Here is a 16017-nt window from a genome sequence, read left to right as displayed (position 1 = left end):
GTATTACTTTGAACACATATTTCTTCAATAAAACATCTGGATTCAGTGTGTACTAACGGTAGTGCAAATGCTCTTCTTTTATTGGTACTGTTAGTGGTTTGATGATATAACCGGTTTGATGAAGTTTGTATGTTGTATTATAAGGTAGCAAAATACAGGACTGTGCAATTTGTTGGGCTACTTCATCCTTTATTAGAGTTGGCTTTTAATTCATCAGAGGCACCTGTAAAAATGGACCTGAATTGTTTTTTGTTTCTTTGGTTGAGCTCTTACAAAGTGAGTGGCTAAACTCTTGACTTGGAATAATGAACAATCTACATGATTTAAGACCAGTAAAAACAAAATGAAAATAATAAAAAAACAGTGCTCAATATTTTAGGCTGCTTTTAAATTATTCTATATTTGCTCATTTTGGTTACTTTATTATAATTATAAATATATTTACATAAGACATGTAAATCATGAGGCATGAGAGAACCTCATAAATATCCTTTATTAAATACTATTTGAAAAATGCTTGCCATGCTTTTATTACAGTTATATTACTTGCATAAAATTTATCTGTTTTTACACATCATTTTTACAATGCCTTGGAGGAAAAAGCATTTCTAGGAAATATCTGTTTAATCACTTGTCATGTTACAAATATTTGCAAATAGCATATTGCCATTCGATTTTTTCTTACATTGAGAAATGAGGCTACTAAAACTGACACAAATCTTCTCATTTGCAGTAAAATTCCTCAGTGCTCTAGATAGATTTACAGATGTTTGCAAGACATTTTTGCTTTAATGCTGGAAGAATAAAAGAAAGCTGCACTCAGACAAGATTTTACAAGAAGAATATTAAAAACTGACAAGAAAGTGAAATAAGTTTCATTGTTTAACCCCTTAAAAATCACCATCAGATAAAATATCTATCAAATGAAACACAGCAGATACTCTGTGAATGTTTAAAACTTTGTGTTACACCTTCATAGGGGAGTATGTAGAAATATAAAGAAAAAATTATATACTCACTCTGGGAGTAAGCGACCCTTTTCACTTTTTCACAGACATAACTGGCATTTTTCAAGAACCAGGAATAGTATTCAACACAGTACCTAAAGATGTAGTTCAAGTTAGGGGATTAATATCTTGTCATCTTTCATAAACTTATCGATATCTATAGCATGCTGCCAACACTGTACATTGAAGACAGAAATTAAGAGCTGGATTATGACTTCACTTTAGGTATTTGGGGAAAAATAGGTAATATTTTGAAAAAAAATAACTGAGCTTTATTCATCCATAGCCTGAATAGCGGGAGTCAAATCAGATATTGTTCAGTGCACTGGGGACCCATTTAGGACTCAGCCAGTATCCTTAATCTCTCAGAAATAAGCAATGGTTGTCAAAAACTGTCATTTGAAAAGGCACTGTGGGGTATTTTAAGGTGGAGGAGAGTTAAACTAGTGCCAGATTTTACCTCATGGCTTCCTTCCTTGAATATCTTCTTCGACTCACACAGAGGCACAGCTGAAAAAATCTACACAGCTCCATGACACAAGGATTTATCTTTTGAGTTATAACAGTAACTGGCGGTGAAGTCCCCAGGGACTCTTTGAGGATTGCCTGTGGACACCCTAGAAAAAAATACAACTCTGAATTAGTTCTAATACTTGTCTCATAATATTTATTTCAGTGATTTTTCTGGGCTATGGGAAACATGCAGATTAATAAGCTAATGTAAATATCTTAAAGCAAAGCCTGAGTGAGGCAGATAATTGAAAAGAAAATAACACGCAGCCCGGGAGTTATATGAGAGAAAGCACACATATTTATCATCAGTTATTTAAATTCATGCTGCTTTTATTTAGCATAAATGTCAAAAACTCTTTAAAGATTTAATTTACTTATTGTTGCCTTTTTAGTTGCACACTTGAAAATCATTGGAATGTCCATTTTCCACAGTGCAATGCTGTGAGATGAACAACAGCACTGTACTCTTACTGTATTTGATATTGTGCATATATGCATGTGCCACTTTAATGCAAAATACATTTCCAGTCCCACCATTCTTCCCTACACCTACTCTCTAAATCTGAATTCTGGATTATATATGACAGGGCTAATAAAAAGACTCTTACCACTCTCTTCATTTCTTTTTCCTAGCCTCACTAACAAAAGAAACCTAATTTATGCAAAGGTTCAGGCTTTCTATTTGTCCATCTCACCATGTCCGTCTTTTCACTTTAGCGGCTTTTGAATAATCAGTTAATTTCAATCCAGTTTTTAGAGAATCATGAAGATAAGTGCATTCCTTGAGGTTTCATGAAAACTGTCAGGTAACCAGAGAAGAAAAGGTCAATTTTTGCCTGCCCTGCAAGGAAGGCAGGGATAATTTGTCCGTTTTCCTGTAAGTTTGATAACAGCCAGCTGGTCAATCAATACTTTTTTTCCTTCAAATGACCACAATTAAATTTCTCTAGACTAAGAAAAATGTAGAAAAATTGTGTCCCTGGGGGATGAAATCCATCTCCCCCCACTCTTTGGCAACTGAAAGGAAGTATCTAGTTTATGGTGTTCTTTGAACCTCCCTCTGTAGTCAGCATCCAGAGACCAACATCTGCACTTCAAATGCTTCATCCTACCCCAAAATGCAGCTGTGCCAGGCTGCAGATAGAGTAATACTACAGAATGGCTGATGGCAGGTTACAGCAAAATCCTGAACTCCCTTTTTGCCTCCTTTTCTGTCACAGAAAAGAGAAAAGAAGGCAAGGTGAAAATGGGGGGAAATGAGAAAGAATAAAGCAAAACCAGAGCAGTTTTCATTTTTGCTTTTTCTTTTCATCACGCCAACAGAAACCCTGGCATTAGTCCTGTCTTCTGCAGAGCCTGTCACACGTCATGCTGCTTCTTGTGCTTGCGCACTCAGGTAACAACTGCGTTATGCTACAGAAATGTCAGCAAAGAGTCAAAATACTTGCTGTGGGGAAAAAAAAAGAAAGATAAGATTAAAATTTAAGATGTGTTCACAGGATACTTGGGCATGGCTGAACGTATGTTGCCTTTTCACCTGTGCAGAGCAATGCTCCAAAGGGAGGTCTCACCTAGGCACTATTGCAGAAAGTGTCGGAAGTGGTAGGTAACACTGAAAAATGAGGGGCCTCCCTGCAAGTGCAGATTCAGAGGCTAAAAAAACATAATCAGGGACCATGCACCGAGAGGTCACATTTTCCCCCTCATCTGCCAGTCCCTCTCAGAGGCTGGAAGAGCAAACGCAGCAGCAACGTGCCAGCCTACTGGCTTCTCCATCCCTGTAACTAGCAACCGGATCCATCCCAGGACTCGACAAGCTGCCTCAGCTGCAGGATATAATCCCCTTAGACAGCATAATTGCATTTCCAGGTTCAGATGTCTCACACGCTTTACAGTTTTGGGCCATCTCATGTAACGTGATAGGAGAGGTTACGGAAGTTAAATTTGGACTAATGAAGTTCTGTTGAAATAAGGTTGAGTTACCTCCTGCTGACAAGAAGTTTAATATAAAATGGCATTTGTGGCCAGGAGGAAAATAAAGCCACTGCCAACTTGAAAGACATCTCTATGAAACTATTTCTTTTCTGCCAGGTATTTCCCCAGTATAGCAGAAATCATGGAGAAGCAAGGGATAGACACACACACATGCAGATGCACAGACACTGCTGAAAACTGGACACTGGTTGTGTCAAAGATACTGCAAAACTTTCAGGCTTACGTGGCGAGGGCCAGTGAGAGCCCCATTTCTCTTAATCTTAGCAACTTTGTGTGCATATCACTAATTTTTTTCCACTTAATTGCATTTAACATGCTTTGATTTTTTTCCATTTGATATCAATTAAAAATGACTGCTTTTTTTTTTTTTTGCTTTAATAAGCACTCTTCATATTAGTAACTGAACATCAGAGCATATTGGGGTTGAGGCTTTAATCCGTGAATGAAAAGGGATGTTAGACTTGCTGTGAAAATTAAGACTTACAGCACAAGCCTTAAAGCATCTCCAACTCTCCACCAAAGTGGGGGTGTTCATTCTGCTGCTTAACAGGTATTTACTAAGCTTTGTGTTTTATCAGCAGAAATCCAGCCTCATCTAAATGTAAATTTAATGACTGCAATTTCAGTTTTGATTCATTTATGTGGAAAGAGAAGTAAAATAAAGAAAGTTAAAACAAATTGCTTTGGTTTTTGTTTATGGCTATGATTTCATTTTAAATGAATGTTGTATTTAAATAATGCTGTATTTATGCAGTACTTAAATTCACTTTCAATTAATGTTGTATATAATTTTGTCTGGATTGGTATGTATGGTATAGTCACATCATATTGTGGAATTCAATTTGGACTAATGAAGTTCTGTTGAAATAAGATTGAGTTGCCTCCTGCTAACAAGAAGTCATGGTATTTTTTATTTCTGGTCTTTAACAAATTTCTACTGTGAAATTTCTTCTTCATATTCAATTCATGAATTCCTACACATCTGGATTGGAGCAAAAAAAAGAAAAGAAGTTTGAAAGCAGAAATTTAGTTCAGAATAGACTATTCTTTTTCATCTGAGTAAGTCAAAACAGGCAAGAGAACTCAGGAACTCAATTCCCTGTGCAGAGCTCCATTCTTGTCTATCTGAATTTACCACAGTACTGCTAAAGGCAGACAAGTGATTAGTTTCTGCTGCAGTAAAAAACCCTTTTCCATTAGTAACTGAATATCATGTTTTTCTGACACTGAGATTAAATTTTGCTGTTGGTGGAAAAGAACGCTAAAGATACTGTGAATAATTCAAACTTGCAGTATCGCTCCCCACATGGCATCATATGCACACTTGCATATTTTATCAGTTGCCATTGAAGAAAAGCCACTTTTGTGATTTAAGAAAGGACTTCCTGGATGTCACAAGGTATTGCCATGCCTAGACCCTCAGATGGGATCAGCAAACCAGATTTCCCATCAGTCTGGGCTGATAAAGACTGATATTTTTAACTCCAATAATACTATTGCCCTCTGAGAAGGGATACCCCACTGAGTCTTCTGTTCTCTCTTTTTTTTTTTTTCTGTTAGTATGATTTTATAAACTTCTAAAAGATAAATAACCTAACATCTGCTGATAGACTCAGCTGAACAGAACAGGAATGGTAGGTAAGAAAATTCTGATCAGAATCAGCAAAAGGTACAAAAAGTCAACAGCACGGAAGCCTCCCTCTAGTTTACTGCAATGGGCAATGACAACAACAACAGAACCAAAGAAAAAAGCAAACTCTACCAAGAAGTAAGTAAACTCTACCAAGAAGACTGTGAAGTGGCTTGAGGACTGACTGGATGGCAGAGCCCAGAGGGTGGTGATAAATGGGGCCAAGTCTGGTTGTGAGGCCTGTGGCCAATGGTGTCCCACAGGGGTCAGTACTGGGCCCGATGCTGTTCAACTTGTTCATCAATGACTTGGACTACAGCACCTCAGCAAGTTTGCAGGTGACACCAAACTGCGAGGAGTGGACAACACTCTCAAGGGCTGTGCTGCCATTCAGAGAGACCTGGACAGGCTGGAGAGTTGGGCAGACAGGAACCTTATGAGATTCAACAAGGCAAGGGCAGGGTCCTGCACTTGGGGAGGAATAACCCCAAACACCAGTACAGATCAGGTAGGTACAGCAGGTAGGACTGACCTGCTGGAAAGCAGCTCTGTAGAGACGGATTCAAGAGTCCTGGTTGACAACAGGTTAGCCATGAGTCAGGAATGTGCCCTCAGTAGCCAAGAAAGGCCAATGGAATCCTGGCTGCATCAGGAGGAGTGTTGCCAGCAGGTTGAGGAAGGTGATCCTGCCCCTCTACTCTACTCTGATGAGGCCACACCTGGAGCATTGGGTGCAGTTCTGGGCTCCCCAGTATAAGAAGCACGTTGAACTTCTAGAGAGGGTCCAGCAGAGGGCAACAAAGATGGTTAAGGGACTAGAGTGTTTGTCATATGAGGAAAGACTAAGTGAGCTTGGCCTGTTTAGTCTGGAGAAGAGAAGGCTGAGAGGAGATTTGATTAACATGTTCAAGTACCTGAGGGGTGATTGTAGGGAGGATGGGGCCAGGGTCTTGTCTGTGGTGGCCAGTGACAGGACGAGGGGTAATGGGTATAAGTTGAAACACAGCAAGTTCCACCTCCACATGAGGAAGAACTTCTTTACTATGAGGGTGACAGAGCCCTGGCACAGGCTGCCCAGAGAGGTTGTGGAGTCTCCTTCTCTGGAGATCTTCAAAACCCTCTTGGATGCAGTCCTGTGCCACATAACTCTAGGTGACCCTGCTGGAGCAGAGGGGTTGGACTAGATGATCTCTAGAGGTCCCTTCTAGCCTTAAGCATTCTGTGATTCTGTGAAAGTAGTGTTACTGCTCACTGACTCTGCAAGTATTCCCTGTAGAACAGTTCTAATGAGATGTTTATCTCTGAGACATACGTGCATATCTTCCCCCTAAAAAATCTTTAAGAACAGTGTGTTGAAACCCCTGTTCTACCACTGAGCAGGTAGAAGTTAGTATTAGTATAGAAAAGGTGACGTTAGCAAGGAATCTGGGTCAAAACTTGGGATTTAAGCATCAAAGTAATCCCAAAATGAAAATCTGAGGCTTGCCTGCATGGAGCTGGGAAGGACGTAGAGGGACCACAAGGCTGCAGTCTTGAACTTCATGGACAAAGCTGTTGATGACGCTCAGTTTTTCACATTACTTTTCCTATTTTGACAGCCTAATTATCAGGAGCAATTTTCTCTTAGATTTATTAGGAATCCATATCAAAGATTCATGGTATCCTTTGACAATATCAGAACAGTGCAGCTTTTTTTCTTCCACGTTTCTAAACAATCCATCAAAAAGCATATAATGAGTATTTCTCTTGCCATCCTAGCTTACCATCCTTCAGAATTTACAGGTCCTTGTTTCTTCATATTATTATATTTTTGTTCTGTTTCTTATATACACAAATGTATCATTTGAAAGTATCTTTGGCTGGCATTCTAGTTCTTTGAACAACTAGAGAGAAGCTCTCTTATTGTCTGCAATAACAAGACCAAATGATACTAAAAGACACCTGCAATTTAGCCAGATATATTGCAATTTAGCCAGATATATTGCCACTGTATTACCCAGCAGCTAGACTTTTTACATTACACAATTGCTGCACAACACAAACACCCAAGGGACAGATCTCCCCAAATTACCTTTGATAGACCTAACCACAAGCTAGAATTACTCTCTCACTTCTCTTTTTCCATTAACACTCACATTTCTCACTGCAGCAGCGTCAGCTCCAATGGTGGGACTGAGAACAGCCGCTTCTGACTGTATCGCATGAACTTGTAGCCAAAAGCACAGGCCTGAGCAGCCACACTGACAAATTTTGGATGAAGGGGCCTGAGAATATAATTTTTACACTAGGAAATACTGGAATTTAGTCACCCATTTATTCTAGAAAAGGTAAGGATCATTTCTTTTCTAGCCCTGCTTTCAAAGGACAAATATTGCCCTAACTTCTTGCCCTACAATGATTTTCAGATTGACCTCAACAATAGTCACTGTATTTCTCTTCCTAAAAAGTTCTGCTGTGGTGAGCACACATCTCCATGAAAACATTATCAGTTGTGTCCAACTATAAACTAAACTCCAGGCTGGAGTATAGGCACCTATACTTTGCCTGGATACAAATATGCTCAGTCTGGATTCTCTCCACAAATAGGGTAGGGAAAGTAACACAAAATCACAAAAATACTGAAGTGTTTATCCACACAAATAGCAAAAATGAAACATATACACCACACCTTTCCAAAGTTCATATTCATGGAGCTTATCGCCTTGTGATTTTCTACAAACTTCATGGCTCCACAGATACAAATGTGTTTTTTTTTCTTCCGCTTTCTTTTTTGACTGCCATGGACTTAACAAGAAGCATAACTTAATTAGGCATGACCACATACATGTAGCTTTCTTCAGCTTAGGCTCAGGTCTTTGCTTGCCGCACTGTGTTTGGTTTCCACATTGACCACCTACAGTGAGAACACCACTGCAGGTAGGTGGGCAGGGTGGACAGAAATGGAATTTATTCTGTGAACTAGAACTGAGCTAGCTAGCCCTGTTCAATCCCCAGGATAGCCAACAGCTGGTAGAGTCAGAGTTGTAAAAGTAATGACAGGTTTAATCTCAAATTAGACACCCACGTTTGGTCAGGAGTATCACGGAGCAGTTCTTGAGTAGACAAGAGCTCTGGAACCCTCAACTCTCTGCTGTGTGATTTATGATTCTGACTTGGGCTTGTTATCACAGTGTGCTAAGGCTGCAGGATGGCTGAGGATTCGCAGCTGAGATTTATTTTGATTATAATTCTGAACTTTCCGAGTGGGTATCTTGGCTTGACACACTCAAGTGCTTGGCATCTGAAATAAGGGGTGCACACTTTCTGAGTTCAGATGCTGTTTCTGGCATCTAATCAGGACCAGATTCTCAAAGCATATAACCTCTTGCTAAATATGTGAGTATTACCAAGTTTATTTCCAGCACACGAATAATAAGAGGACCCACAGAAAATCTAACTGATCTTTCTTTTTCTTTAGCTTAAGGGAAAGTTTGCATTTTTGAAATTCAGGACAATTCTGGAGATTTCATGTGGCAGGGATTGACATAATAATTTTATTCGTATCAGTAGGAAAATTTAAAGCATAATGTAATAAAGTGTAATGTATTTTAGGATTGAAATGTGGAATACATGTACTAATTCTATATTAATAGTATAATTTATCTGTTAAATGTGTGAATGTGCATGATACAAATATGAGCAACAGTTTAATATTTCAGGGTTTTCTTACATGCATATGGCATACTACATAAGGTACATTAAACATGTATGTTGTTTTATAATGGGAGAATATATGTTTTAGTGTACTTTCTTAAATAATGCTATTTTTGCATAATGAGGTGCAGATACTTACTGGTAGCAGAGTGAAGTTTCAGTACCACCCCAGGCCTGTAGAGTGGTGTAGAAAATACTGTGGAAGATAATTCTGAAAGAAGGAAAGGAATATAACTTGTCCTGACATCTTCTTAACAGGAACCAATGAACAAATAAAATGGCTCATTAAAAAGTAGCAGAAGAAAAAATGCCAAAGTCACAGAGCACTAGTAAATGCATATATCGACACTGATGCATCTGTGTCCTGTTTCTATGTGTGTACATATTATCTACAATGAGAGACAGTTTTATTATTTTCTATTTGAGAAGTGTGCCAACTGGCATGCTTTGTTATCACTCCTGATTTGTCTTACCTGGCTCTGTTTGCATCAATTTGGTTTTTTCTTGAGGAGGCGCTGACTGTGTCCAAACTGTAGAGACTTCAGCTGTGGGAACAGAAAGGCACACGCTTCAAGTAATTGAGGATATTTGTTATTTATCTGTCCATTGCCATGTCCCAACCCTCAACACAGTAGAGAGATTACCAGCCAAGGTTCCTCTCCCACTACTTCCAATGACATATAAAAATAGTAGGATGAAAAAGGAAGGATAAAACTGGTACTTTGTTAGATCTCAGAAAATCCATGGGCTCATGAAAGGCAATCAGGGATTTGAAGAGGATATGCTTAGTGGAGACCTAGAGAAGAAACTCTATATTGCTCTTTCTCAGGTCTGCTTGCTGGATTTGGAGTAAAATATGAGCAGAGACCTGGGTGGCTGAGTTGCATGTGTGGAAGAAGAGCTAGGCGATAGAGGCACCTTTCCATGAAGGAAAGAAAAATGACAGGAAAGCCATTATTTTATTTTAAGACTTTTGTAACAATGAAATCTCATCAGTTATGATGTGAGGTCCTTGAGGCACCCCTGAGGTACGTTTGGCTGATGGGGACACATTTGTGAAGATCTTGTTCCAGATTGGGTCTAGTGACTGATCCAACCCACATTTTGGGGCAGATTTGGAGGAATACCCCATCCTGGGGTGGGAAGTCCACGTCACCTGGTACAACACATCTCAGCTGTCTGCCAAGGGAGGCCTCCTTGTTGAGCAATGCCTGGTCCTTGTAGCACGTCCCTTGAACTGCCAATTACTAGGATTGGGTGGCAGATCATCATACAGGGATCCTTAGTACCCTGAGGGGCTCCCAGGCACCGCAGGTCAGAAATCACAGCAACAGGTTAACTTGTGGAAGAGGAACAAAGCCCTTTTCTGGATGATGGGACTTGGAATAAGAGGGTTTGTCAAGAAATCTCCTTCTCTATCTGCTGGGCCTTTGCAAGAAGAGGTCTTCTTGCAAAGGGGGGACCCAGTTTGACTGCACAAATTCAGGCACTTCTGTGGGTTGCTGAGTGGAGCGAAAAGCCCCTGACACTTCCAGGGTCTGTGAAGGACTGTGCAGGTGATAAACCATGTCTCCAACTGCACAACATGGCTTGGGGTGATCTCCTGCAGATGGTGGGAGCAATTAGAAGTGGAGAACTCTTCTCCCACTGCCCAGTAGCTTTGGAGCCCACTAATGTGTGGACAGCAGTGCAGAAATAATGCAGGAAGGGCTTGTCTGTGCAGTACTCACCGACTGGTACTGTGGCCGTGGCCTCCTTCACAGCTCCAGCCGTGCCCTGTGCTTTCCACACATCCCAGTTTTCCAGTGATTGAAACCCTGATCCTTTCACACCAGCTGTCTTGGGCCATGATGGGACTCTTGTAGGAGGGATTTCCTCCCCCTTAAGAGCAATTGGAATCCTCGTAGCTGTGGAGAAACAGAGGCACTGGCACTTGCAACATGCACTGAGTGCCAGTGTCCCATGGCTAAGTGGCAATGCATGGTCGCTCATGCTGTAGGACACAGAAATTCCTAAAATACACCCAGAGAATCCCCTCTGTTCCCTGGCTTTTTACAATAATTTTTCTAGCCTTCAATTATCCAGGGCATTAGCGGTCTCTTCTGCTCTTTTGGGCAAACTTTTATCTTAATCTCTGCTTGTAGCTCAACATTATAGTGTATGTGCAGTAAATCTAAGCGGTCACTTGTCACGTTGCCAGTCAAGGAGAATAAACATTTAGGTGTGAGAATACTTGCGCACTTTTAGGTCTCCACGTATGTTCTGCAGATGCATCCATGATTTTGTTTGGGTCTTCCTGTAATTTCATAGAACTTGAAAAAATTGAATCTAGATCTTTAAGATATGAGAAGATAAGGTTAGTATTCTCAGTATCCGTAGGATATTCAGTGTGATAAACCAGAAAGGAGTTGTATTTGGTAGCTGTTTCTTTTAAAAGTAACTAACTTGTCACCTTGGATTTGTTTTAAACAGGAGAGTAATGTTGAACATCTTTTGGCCTAGGTAAAATTGTTATTGATTTCACTGTTTTCCTGTTACAATCAAGCAATCAGAATGAGAAATATGGACCAGCTGCAATGAGATGTATTATTTGTAGCCTAGCTCAACCTGCCAAAGCAATTTAAGGTGGAAGAACCATGCAGCACACTGGATAACAATATTCAACCCCTTTCTGAATGTATCTTACATAAAAATAGGAAACTGTACCCACTGAGAGCTAAGGCATTTATTTTTTAAACGAAGAGCATTGTAACAGTCTCTCCTCCTCAGGTCTGAATTACATAAAAATTATGACCCCATTAGAGAAGATGTTGTGGTTTGAGGTTCATGATCCAAAGGAACAAAAGATGGCATCTTCAGCTTCCAATTTTTATGTAATTTGTGTATCATCTGTCTTATGTCTTAGTGGAGACATTGGAGGATTGGAGCTTCACTAGGGTACTAGCTGTTCATCCAGTCTGCCCTCTTATTTCCAGGGCTTTCTAAGAAAAAAGGTCAAAGTACTAAGACTGAATCACATTTTCTGAGATGCTAGATCACCAATATTTTCCAATAAAAGCAAAGGTTTCTGTCCATTTCCTCTAACATTTCCAACCCCCACATTTAATAACTCGAAGTTTGTGAACTTCACTTATTTTTCTGTGGTGAGTATGGAATAATACACGAAACACTGCATTAATTGAAAGTGTTGTCTGGACATGGTTTTCATTGTTGTTGCTATTTGCTTTTATTCATCAGGAGACACTTACCTATATCAGCAGATGTGTTGCTGGAAAATGTGTAATTAATAACAGGAAACTTGTCTAGCATCTCCCAAAAGTCAGACATATTTCTCCCTGTAAATACACATGCTTAAAAATATCACAGAGGTCTTTTATCTAATGTAAGGCATTAATGAGAACCATACGGCAATATTTTGGATGGATTTTTTTTACATTTACCTGTTTGGCCTGTCATCATGCAGATATAAATACAATCTGAATTGTTGCTCTGATTCGCTGTAAGGCAAACATATGTCAAACAGATGTTCGCTATCAGTTTTCATTATACAATATTATTTTAAGTAGAAGAAGACACAAACCCAAAATGATACAACTTCTACAACTGGCCAAAGACTTCCTTCAGGCATGATTTTGACGAAAACTTGATCCTTTGACAAAATTATGTCAAATAACTAACCAATGATACTTACAGAAATTTTAAATCTCTTGAACACAGAAATGTTTCTACATGTTTCTTCTGAACAGAAAAGATTGCATTGAGTAAAACCCACACTGTACTTTCTGAGAAACATTCTCATTTGTGAACAGGATGCCTGACCAGAGATTTCAAAATGCTGAAGGAAGGCTGCACTATTTCATGAGAAGTTGGCTAGAAACTAGAGCCTATGCAGAAGCAATACTTCATATAAGGTAGCATGAAGTCTGAATGCTAATATTTCAAAGGGAAATATTCCTATTTTATTAAAATTCTACAAATTCTACACCTGGACAGATTTGGCAGCTGGGCAGTGAGAAACCTTATGAAGTTCAACAAGAGCAAGTCCTGTACCTGGAGAGGAATAACCCCATGCATCAGTACAGGCTAGGGACTGATCTTCTGGGCTTCCCAGTTCAAGAGGGACATGGAACTACTGGAGAGAGTCCAGCACAGGTCTACGAGGTTGATCGGGGCTTGGAACATTTGCCCTATGAGGAGAGGCTAAGGGAGCTGGGCCTGTTCAGCCTGAAGAGAAGGCTGAGAGGGGATCTAATCAGTACCTCAAGGGAGGGAGTGAGGAGGATGGGGCCAGCCCCTTTTCAACAGTGGCCAGTTATAGGACAAGAGGAAATGGCCACAAACTAAAGCACCAAAAGTTCCATAGGAACTTTTAAGGAAAAAATACTTGACGTTGAGGGTGACAGAGCCCTGGCACAGGCTGTCCAGAGAGGTTGTGGAGTCTCCTTCTCTGGAGATCTTCAAAACCCGCTTGAACGCAGTCCTGTGCTACATATTCTAGGTGTCCCTGCTGGAGCAGGGGGGTTGGACTAGATGAACTCTAAAGGTCCCTTCCGACTTCAACCATTCTGTGATTCTATGAAATAATTTAGTAGGGAAAGGAAAAAAATATCAGAATTTATTGGCCAATATTAGTTTGGTGGCTTCATAATTTCAAAGAAGATCAGTATTCAAGAATAATTCATTAAACAAAACAAAGATGCTCATACAAACATGTATCCCTGACAAAAAAATATTCATTTTGTATAATATAAATGTTGATATATTCAGCTACGTATGTATGCATAATATGCATACTATATAGGTACTAATACATTGTATGTATGTATTCATGAATAGATTAGACAAACAAGATAAACGGCAAGGAGAAATACAAACCTGAGAGAATAGAAGTAGACCTGAAAATTTCTGTGAGATAACTGGTGGAGTTTCCAAGAATATCAACAAGTAAAGCTGTAAAGTCTAGAAAACAACAGAGAAAGTTTATGATCCAAAATACATATTCCACCATCTCTGCTAAGTCAAAAAATCGCTTTTTAATGAAATCATGTTTTGGATATATGTTTGTGCATGATATAGTGCAAAATATTTTAAAGTTAAGAATGTTTTTGCTGAACAGGAATGGACTTAGGAAGCTGCATGAACACTGAGGAAATATGAATGAAAGATAATATCCAAAAATTACTGATGTGCAATTTCCACTGATCTAATCACCAAGATATTCTGTATTTGTGTCAAAAAGATTAGGTTATCTCTATCATGCTCTTACTGGGTCATTTTGTAGTAGGGCTGATAAGATGACTGGTTCCAAGAGAAGCCACGAAAGTCACTGATGCTTTATGAGATGGTCATCACATGTAACTTAAAGAATATGGGGACTGTTCTCTAGCTGCTAAGCTGTTTATGATATCTTGCAAGAATCAATCATTAGTCTGAAGCACTCAGATTTATCCTGGCATTGCAAATACTATGAGATCAGAGTGTGAGTGGGTATTAGGTGAAGGATTTACCAGCACTGCATTAGACAGCTCTGTGTAGCTATTAATCTTTATTTTTCATTCCTGCTGGACTCACTGAAAATATTGGAGGCACTGGTGTAGAGAAACCTCTGTCTTTTTATGCTACCAGTAAGAATAAACTCTGCAGAACTGAGGCTACAGCTTTCAGCTCAACAGAAATAATTCAACTTAAGCACACGCAGTTGCCAACCTTTCTTTGGTACCCACCTGTCAAGTCATTTGTCATGTTGTTCAAGCAGTAGCACTGACGCATAGGGAACTTGCCAGGGTCAACATTTTTCAGGTTAGAAACTGTAGAAAGAGATGGAGGAAATGGGTATCTTGATGCATACTCTGTGCAGGAGAAAATGTTTCCATGCAGAGTAGAGTGATAAGGCACTCACTGTTATAAATGGTCACTGACACTTTGTGGAAGGCAAAAGAGCTGTAAGACGTAACACTCAGCAAAGAGAATAAATTTTTGGAACCTGCAGAAACACATGCTCACTGATATTAGTGATTAGAACAAATTATATGAAAAGAATGTTTTGACTCTGCTCATTTTATTTCTAAAAAAAAAAAAAAAAAAAAGCAGCTCTCCTGAGGGGCCCATATACAGCTGCTTGGGATTGTATTCTTTTTCATTTCCTCTGAGGGAAAGATCATTATAATTATTTTTTTAATTCCAGCAAGTTAACTTGTACTCATTACAAAGCACTTCTTAGAGACATCTCATAAATATTTATATTGTGTCTATATATAAACACACAATATTTTCGACAGTCTTTCAGGAAGAAAGCTTTCTGTATTGTAAGTGTGCAAGTGTAACTTGCACGGAGAGTTAATTTTCAAGGCTAACAGTGCTGTGTTTACAGCTTTTCCTGCAAACACCTTTAGTCCTTCAGCGAGGTCAGCTCACCCAGGGCTGCTTGGCTTTCCCATCATCAGCAACCTTACCCTTGAGAGTTGTGCCCAGCATGTTGTTCACCAGCTCGGTCAAGTTAAGAGCAGCCAGATCCACAGACTTCGCAGGCAGCTCTGGAAAAGAAGAGATGTCTCTGAGCAGCTGGCTGCGTGATGGGAGTGCTAGGAGAGAGCTATAAATCCTCCGCTTGTTTATGGCTTCAGGTGACAGAGGTGGATCTATCTGACAAAAAGCCTCCGGAATGGGAAAATGAAGTGATGAGGTTGTGTATCAGGTCGCACCAAAGGAAAAAACGTGGTGAGAAAATAAAATAGTCTGTGAATGCAGAGGGAAATCTGAAAAATAAGAAGTGGGCAGCATAAAGGTAGCCAACATTTAAGTACGGTCCTAAGTAGTCTGTCGCCTTTACCATGGCCAAGAGCAGGCTGCCAGAGAGCCTAATAAAGTCCTAACATTTGGTGCCCCCTCGTGCTGGACCATGTGTATTTACTTCAAAGAAAAGAATATTCAAGCTGTCTTTGAAGATCACAAGTAGATGTAGAGTCTGTCAATTCTCCTCCTACACCCAAGCTGTATAGAACTGGAGTTAAAATGGAGGTAATCCATGAAAATAATTTGCACCACCTTGATAGCCAGACTGCTACCAGAAAGAAGAATTAATCATAGTTGAATCACACTTTTATTTAAAAGATGCTTTCACAGCTTTCTTTTTATTACAGTTCCTTTTTGCTTTTCCCAAATCAAAATTTCCAAAGTTGC

General features: G+C 39.6%; 1 protein-coding gene across 1 annotated transcript; it reads right to left on the bottom strand.

Moving 5' to 3' along the window:
• Nucleotides 1-750: 750 nt before the first annotated feature.
• HHLA1 (HHLA1 neighbor of OC90) lies at nt 751-15312 on the bottom strand. The gene is made up of 14 exons (XM_088535195.1): nt 15291-15312; nt 14738-14821; nt 14562-14645; nt 13714-13797; nt 12279-12335; nt 12087-12173; nt 11080-11172; nt 10600-10745; nt 9666-9714; nt 9312-9389; nt 8978-9049; nt 1468-1624; nt 1020-1102; nt 751-794 (listed from the first exon to the last, which is right to left on the bottom strand). Exons 1-14 carry the CDS (start codon nt 15310-15312, stop codon nt 751-753), a joined length of 1140 nt encoding a protein of 379 aa, XP_088391321.1.
• Between the last annotated feature and the right edge of the window lie 705 nt (nt 15313-16017).

This window comes from Tinamus guttatus, unplaced genomic scaffold (genome assembly GCF_059628265.1).
Source record: "Tinamus guttatus ecotype Peru unplaced genomic scaffold, ASM5962826v1 Tinamus_guttatus_pri_ptg000038l, whole genome shotgun sequence".
NCBI lineage: Eukaryota > Metazoa > Chordata > Aves > Tinamiformes > Tinamidae > Tinamus > Tinamus guttatus.
This window is presented reverse-complemented; position numbering and strand designations above follow the sequence as displayed.